At 39.3% G+C, this 8,371-nt stretch overlaps 1 protein-coding gene across 3 annotated transcripts in view; it reads left to right on the forward strand.

Annotated features, from left to right (window-relative positions):
- The window catches only part of ZNF713 (zinc finger protein 713), a 29,355-nt gene extending 24,031 nt beyond the window's left edge, over positions 1 to 5,324 (forward strand). For 2 of the 3 annotated variants that reach the window (XM_028499427.2, XM_055090415.1), the window contains one exon: positions 3,848 to 4,946. In XM_028499427.2, the coding sequence (XP_028355228.1) occupies positions 3,848 to 4,890 (1,043 nt within the window). In that variant the 3' untranslated portion in view covers positions 4,891 to 4,946. Of the gene's footprint in view, positions 1 to 3,847 lie in introns of all 3 variants that reach the window. The other variant, XM_028499428.2, reaches the window with a different exon arrangement.
- The last annotated feature ends 3,047 nt before the right edge of the window (positions 5,325 to 8,371 follow it).

Raw genomic sequence — 8,371 nt, forward strand, 5'->3', positions numbered from 1 at the left:
GTCCCCTGCATCGGCAGGCGGACTCTCAACCACTGCGCCACCAGGGAAGCCCTATACTTATCATTTAAAAAACTTACACAACACAAATTTATTTTGAAGGTGTTAGTTTGAATGTCCATAAATACCTTGATGTTGCAAATCTCCACGAAGCATTTTCTTTCTCTTCTTTTTTCATACATCTTCTCGGTATTCTTTAAATCTTTTTCTTCTCCATATCAAAAATCCTCTGCCATTTTTACCCATTTTTCATTCTTTTTATTATCAAACACGTTAAACTTGTCTAAAACCCATAGCTTCAGTTCTAATTCTCTAGCTCACCTTTGTCATGTGACAAAGGTGTCCTACCAGTGTTTCTAAAATTGTTTTCTTGGAGATTACCACTGACTTGCAGTCAAATCCAGTGACTAAAAAACCACAGTTATTGTCTCCTATGATTGTGTTGCATTTAACTGTGCTGACTTGACTTTATTGAAAGTCCACTCTGGCTTGTGATACACACCATTCTTGCCTCTTCTGGCCTCTCCCCTGTCTCTCTACCTGCTCCTTTAAATACCCTCTCTCCCTCCTTATTCTTCTAAAGGCATATATTCTTATGGACTTGGTATTCACTCTGTAGTATCGTGCTTTTTTTTTTTTTTTTTGTGGTATGCGGGCCTCTCACTGCTGTGGCCTCTCCCGTTGCGGAACACAGGCTCCGGACACGCAGGCTCAGCGGCCATGGCTCACGGGCCCAGCCGCTCCGCGGAATGTGGGATCTTCCCGGACCGGGGCACGAACCCGTGTCCCCTGCATCGGCAGGCAGACTCTCAACCACTGCGCCACCAGGGAAGCCCGTACTGTGCTTTTAAGTGGCCTTTCTATGTTCATTTTCCCATTTCTACATTTCTAGCCTCAGTATTTCACCCACATTCTCTTCCCAGATTTTAGATTATATTTGTGTTTATGAATGTCATGCTATAAGCTTTTTTTTTGGCTTCATTGGGTCTTCGTTGCTGTGCACGGGCTTTCTCTAGTTGCAGTGAGCAGGGGCTACTCTTCGTTGCGGTACGCGGGCTTCTCATTGCGGTGGCTTCTCTTGTTGTGGAGCACGGGCTCTAGGCACGTGGGCTTCAGTAGTTGAGGCACACGGGCTCAGTAGTTGTGGCTCGCAGGCTCTAGAGCACAGGCTTCAGTAGTTGTGGTGCATGGGCTTGATTGCTCCGTGGCATGTGGGATCTTCCCGGACCAGGGCTCAAACCTGTGTCCTGTGCATTGGCAGGCAGATTCTTAACCACTGCGCCACCAGGGAAGCCCCTGTATGATGCTTAACGAGGGTGTTCATCCTTAACAGTGCCCATCCTCCTCTTAAGGGCAGTTGCAGTCATGTCTACTAACATAGGGACTCGGGTTAGATGAGGAGCTGGAGCAAAGAGACTAGAGTTTGTTTTTCAAAACTGCTTTAAAGCCCAAGATAATCATTGTCTCCATCTGGAGTCTAGACCCTGTCCCCTGGCGTCTTGCTGGGTGGCAACCCTTTGGTTGAAGACCTGATGTGCCTTGAGGGTGTCTACCGTGGGGGAGCAGTGCCTGTACATTTCATGCACTATCACTCCTCCTGGTATGTTGATCAGGCTGCCCTGTTTCCAGGGATAAATGAAAGTTCTGGAAGATAGGCCTTAGGCAGTGAATGCCCTGAAATCTACTCCTAGGCTGTAGGAGCCTAGAGCACCACACTTACCTGTGGTTCCAGGAGCCAGGTCAGCAGCCTATGGATTTTGATGCTAAGAGAATAGAAAAGACAGTGTCTGAGCTCCAGCCAATTATTCCAACTGTTTTAGGGCCAAAGTCCCTGAGCAGACAAAAGCATTTTATCTGAAAATAAAGTGGTCCAGTTGATAATTCTGTTGAAATGATAAACTGGTTTAAAATGAATATTTTAAATCACATTTTTTCCACATATAATTTAATTCTTGACCAGAGTAAGTTTATTTTCTGACTTGGACTTTTTTTTTTCTTTTTATAATTTCTATTGCATGTTCAGCCAACTAACTCATCATGTTGTGCTGTTTGTGATAAGAATAAGCCCAAAGTAACCTAAATATGAATTGACTTTGGCACATCCATAAAATTGGATATTTTACAGTCCTTTAAAAATTGTGTGGAAATGTATTTGATGACATGGAAGTGTGTTCACGATATGCAATAATGTAAGAAAGCAAAATACAAAACAGTATTATGGTATAATTCTATTTTATTTTCCCAGGACAGTTGCTGGCATAATTATTTATTAATGTTGCCTCTTTTGCTGTCAAGTGTCCTTGACCATAAGCATATGTGCCAGCTTAAAGGGGAGCACTCGTACAGCTTTTTATATACCTCCCCTGTGGGTAGAAGACCAGGACTAGTGCATGATTCACATCTGAGAAAGCTAAAGCAGTACAAGGCCTGAGAACAGCTGACTCTGACTAAGGAAATGGCTTTGATGGGTGAGCCAGGAGAAGCTGCTGAGTTAGGATCAGTCTGTGCTACCCCAGTTTTGTTGTGACAGGGTATTATGAGTGTTTTTTATGAGTCAGCCAACATGATCTTGGATCTCGTCCAATAGGGTTCATGCCCTAAGGCTGGTCCCAAGGGATTACCCAAAATAGAAATATATCTATGCTAGATCATGGAAATGACCGGAGAGAAGAGGGGTCTAGCTAGAACCGTCCAAGAGTCATAAAATTTCCCAAAAGTGAGTCTGTTTTAAACATCCACCAAGCTGAGAATGTGAAGCTACCATACAAAAACTGGCCTATCTCTTGATGTCTCTTCCCTCCACACAGCAGCTACCCTCCAACTCTTGTTAGAAGGGAATTAAACAAGAGTTAGTGAGTGAAGGAAGAGGTGTGTAGGGAAATAGTTAAGGGGAGAAAGAAGCAGAGGAGAAGCAGGGAAAAGACTAGCAGGGAAGGAGTTGGGGGGGAGAGGCAGGGAGAGAGAAGGAGGAATATTGACTCTGTAACAGCCCAGGGAACGGGAGAGGGATTAATTTTGAAGTTTTGAATACTATACATGACTGAACACTTTAATTACTGAATAGAGACTGTGTTTGCAACTTAATGTAACAGTAGGAGTATCTGTTACCTAATAATTAAAGGAAGAGCATGGGTCCTGCCCAAATCTTCATACAGAAGCAGAGGAAAAATACCCCCACTAAATAAAGTTTAAAGAAGCAGTGGGAGACTGAAATGAAATTTTTTTTTTACCACAGTCCATGTGTCATGCTTGTTCAAAATATGGTTACATTTATATTTATGTGAATATAGGAGAGATCTGGCAAGAGAGGCTCCAAACTTAACAATGATTACATTTAGGGGGTGGAATTCTTACTTTGTACATTGGATATGTTACTATAAGCAGGTATTAGTTTTATCATTTTAAACAAAAGATTAAAAATCAGAAGAAATACTTTTAAAATGAACAAGTAGTTGGCATTATAATAGAATAATCCATAGGTGAGATTTAGAAGGTCTTGGACTTGGACCTGTCTTCTCTAAGTCGTCTTTTCTCTGTCTCCCATCTCTGAACACAGACCTTACCCTGATATTTCTTATTCTCCTTTCCATTTCCTTTCGACTATGTATGCTCCTGATTGATCTCTTCTTTTTATGATTACCACACATATTTTAAAATTTCCACTGCTCACTGCTTCTCGTCATCCTTCTATAGTCTTTCCCCTGTTACATGGCCATATTTCAAAACTTTTAATGCCACATTTGCCTTGTCTGCATTACTGTCAGTTTCATTTGGTAATTCACTATGAAATAATTTCTTTTACAAAACAGAGAATACTGAAAAGTGTTTATATGTTCTGAATTTCTTTTAGATGGGGAGAATAGTCCAGAAATTAGAAAATCAAACCAGAATATTTCTGATGAAAATAAAACCTGTGACATGCTAATGGAGAGATTAACAGGAGACAGTTTTTGGTACTCCATCTTAGGTGGACTCTGGGATTTTGATTACCGGTTAGAATCTAACCAAGAAAACCAGCAGAGACATTTAGGACAAGTATCTTTCACCCACAAAAAGAGCACACAGGAGAGAAGCCTTGAATGTAGTAAATTTGGGGAAAACTATAATCTGAACTCAAACCTTGTTGTGCATCAGAGAATTCCTTCAATTAAAATACCCCTTAATTCTGACACACAAGGAAATAGCATCAAGCATAATTCAGACTTGACTTACTATCAGGGAAACTATGTAAGAGAGAATCCTTATGAATATAATGAGTGTGGAAAAATCTTCAATCAACATATTCTTCTTACTACTCATATTCATACTGAGGGGAAACCCAGTGAATGTGGGAAGGCCTTCAGCCAAAACTCATCTCTTACTCAACCTCAGATAGTCCTCACAGGAGAGAAGCCCTATAAGTGTGATGAATGTGGGAAAAGATTCAGCCAGAGGATACATCTTATTCAACATCAGAGAATTCACACAGGAGAAAAACCTTTTATATGCAATGAATGTGGGAAAGCCTTCCGTCAACATTCATCCTTTACTCAACATCTGAGAATTCATACTGGAGAGAAGCCCTATAAATGTAATCAGTGTGGTAAAGCCTTTAGCCGTATCACATCCCTTACGGAACATCATAGACTTCATACTGGAGAGAAACCTTATGAATGTAGTTTTTGTGGGAAAGCCTTCAGCCAAAGGACACATCTTAATCAGCATGAGAGAACTCATACAGGAGAGAAACCCTATAAATGTAATGAATGTGAAAAAGCCTTCAGCCAGAGTGCACACCTTAATCAACATAGGAAAATCCATACTCGGAAGAAATTATGTGAATATAATAAATGTGAGAAAACCTTAAGCCACAGTCCTTCACTTACTCCTCAGCACATAACTCAGAATTTTTAGCTTTGTCCTGGCGGGGGTGGGGGTGGGGTAAGGGACTCATATGAATATATAAATGTAGGAAAATTTTGGTCAGACCTTTTCATCCCATGCAATATCATATTATTCATAGTGGGGAGAACAGTTATAGATAAACTTTTAATGTGTAGAAGCCAAATAAATTTAGGCCTTAAACTAGTAGCATATTATATTCCCAGGAGAGGTTATAAATAGTGAAAGTAATTTATTTTATAAACAAGATTATATAAGGAGTCATGTTCCAAAACTTTTCTTAATGACCAGAAATCCTGTAGGCAATAACCTATGATTATTCCCCTGTGATTTTTATAGCATAAAGTTTTAAAATTATATAAACATTGATTAATCAAGGCAATCATATAGTATAACAAGTCACATAAACTTGAAATAAACAGAAAAGAGCAATATTTCTTAAACTTCAGTCATTTGTATGCATCCTTTACAGATTTTACCATATTCAGTGTTTACTTAATATTTTCCTTTAAAGGGACTCAGAATTTTTAGCCTTGTCCTAGGAAATATTATTTATGGAAATTATGAGTTCTGTATGCTAATTATATTCTAATTTCCATCAAAATAAATATATAACTTTGAAATTGAAAATATCCATTGGTGTACCACCTAAGTCTTCTGACCATTTTTTGAGAAGCCATGTGAGAGGATATGGCAATATTATGTTATTTTTTAGGAATCCTTGCATTATTTTCATCAAACAGGTCCTAGGATCTTTAAGAAGAGTCTTGGAGGAGACTGAGGGTCATATTGATGAACTTTGAAAAGTGATTCAGAGACGTCTACTTTTCTATCCTGTTATTCTAGTTTTAAATTTCCCTGTAGCAAACATAGATTTTTGAACTAAAATGTCATTTCTGTTATTATTGCAGATTTGAATAGAGAGGAGGTTTTATTTTATAATGACAGGGGCTTTATAAGAATCCCTACACCTCCCTGCACCCCTGTGGAAGACGGAAGTAGGGTACCGTGCCAGAGGATGAGTGGTGGTGCCACACTGAGGCTAAGGACCAGGGAAGAGCCTTACTGGCTTATATAAACAACTAAGGAAGTGTTACTAATTGGCTTATTAATTCATTTTATTTATTGAAATATATTTATGTACCACCTTTTTCCAAAAAGAATTTACGGTGTTTTAATTTGATTTTTATGATTACTGCCTTGTTTGACAGAAATCACTTTTTGACATTACAAAGCATCATAAATATAAACTGTCATAAGCCATGAATAGCTGCAACTAGGACGCTGCTTCTGTTTCTTGGCTTTCTGTTTTTCTCTCGGTCTTCTCGGGCACGGCTGAAGAAGCCATGAGGCTAAGTAAGAATGCAGTCCCCTTGTTTTCTCACCTTCCTTCTAACATATCTCCCAGCTCAAGACTTGCCATTTTTTTTTCCCTGTGAAGGACTAGATATCATAGGCCTTAAGTGAAAGCTGGAATGATTTAATTTTTAAAAAAAATTAAAACACTGAAAACCAAGAAAGTAATGAAATGAATTCATTTCATCATGGAAGTTAAACTTTTCAAAGTACACTTATGTCCCATGCATCAGTGGATGTAATAGTTAATAAAACCCCAAGTTACTGTAGTCATGGAGGATTTCTAATAGTATTTTGTGTTCAAATATCTGTGAAATGGAGATCCATTGTCAAGACAGATAAGTTCTGGAAGTGTCTCTTCACCAAAAGGATCTACATTGAACATTTATTTACCCTAAGGAGGCAGAGTATAGAGCACTCAGGTTTCAGGAAGAGAGAGTGAGCCAAGGCGAAGTCTCAGATAGCAGAGGTATGTATGAAGAGAAGTAATGGTTAATTACAATTGGTGAAGCCTTTGATCAAAGTTTAATTTTGCAACCTTGGTGGTGGGGGGGACCTGAATAATCCACAAAGAGTGCTAAGGGCTTCAATACAAGGCAGTGTATCTCAGCACAGGGGAAGAAGGAGAGCAGTATGGGATTTTTCAGGAGAGGATCAGCAGAATTTGGACAATTTCAGAAAAGAGGAGTCAGGACTGACGAAGACCAGATGGCCATGGATTTTCAGAAATTCTTCATAAATAGGAATTATAAAATTAGAAGCCTATTATATATCCTTAGGGTCATAAATGATTATGCTTATGTTAACTGTACAGTAAACTGTGTCATTCTGGTGTGAATTCATTCTCATGTCCTTTGTTGTCTTCAACATGTTCCAAGTTAAGTGAATCCTAAATATATTTATTACATCAAAATTCAAGGAAGCCATAGGAGTAGTACTCATTCAGAAACCTGTTGTTATGATTTATTTCTGTCTAGGAGGGCAAGATATTACCCTTTTACATATATTAATTCATTTGGTCCATCCAACCAGGTGTTGTTGCCTTTCTTTTATGAAAAGAGATACTTCAGCTTAGACATAATAATAAGTGATTTATTATTCAGGGTTTCTTGGACTGAAATGTCACTAGAACATGGATCATGTTACTCCTAATCCAGTGGATACAAAAAGTGCCTGGAACAGTGTTTTATAGCACTCTGAAAACATTTGATAACTATATTAAAATTAATAAAATAGATTGCTGCTCAACACCAAAATTCATATGACTCTTTCTCTGAACCTCAGAGTATAAAAGGATTACCATGTTGATAGATTCTCTTATGTCCAAAGGGCTTATGGGTTGGAGAAAAATACTCATCTGGATTTTGATTAATGTTCAATTTATTAATTGAAGGAACCAACTGACATTCTTTAAGCAGCCAACATTCCTCTAATTATTCATAGATGTGCAAATAATAAAAACTTAAGAATTTCTAAAATTAGATATCCTACTCTTTTAAACACTGATCAGATTTAAACACATGTAAACATTTCATTAAAATCACAAACCTAGGGCTTCCCTGGTGACACAGTGGTTAAGAATCTGCCTGCCAATGCAGGGGACACGGGTTCGAGCCCTGGTGAGGGAAGATCCCACATGCTGCAGAGCAACTAAGCCTGTGTGCCACAACTACTGAGCCTGCACTCTAGAGCCCGTGGGCCACAACTACTGAACCCGTGTGCCACAACTACTGAGGGCCACATGCCTAGAGCCCGTGCTCCACAAGAGAAGCCACTGCAATGAGAAGCCTGTGCACTGCAACAAAGAGTAGCCCCTGCTCGCCACAACTAGAGAAAGCCCACGTGCAGCAACGAAGACCCAACACAGCCAAAAATAAAATAATTTTTTTAATTTCAAATTTTATTAAGTGCCTTAAACACATTAAGAAACAGGTAAGAGGTACCCAGATTATAAAAATAATTATACCAAAACTAGTTATAAAAATGTTAACTCTGGGCTTCCCTGGTGGCGCAGTGGTTAAGAATCCGCCTGCCAGTGCAAGGGACACAGGTTCGGGCCCTGGTCCAGGACGATCCCACATGTCGCGGAGCAACTAAGCCCGTGTGCCACAACTACTGAGCCTGCGCTCTAGAGCCC

Source organism: Physeter macrocephalus, chromosome 14 (genome assembly GCF_002837175.3).
Source record: "Physeter macrocephalus isolate SW-GA chromosome 14, ASM283717v5, whole genome shotgun sequence".
NCBI classification, from domain to species: domain Eukaryota; kingdom Metazoa; phylum Chordata; class Mammalia; order Artiodactyla; family Physeteridae; genus Physeter; species Physeter macrocephalus.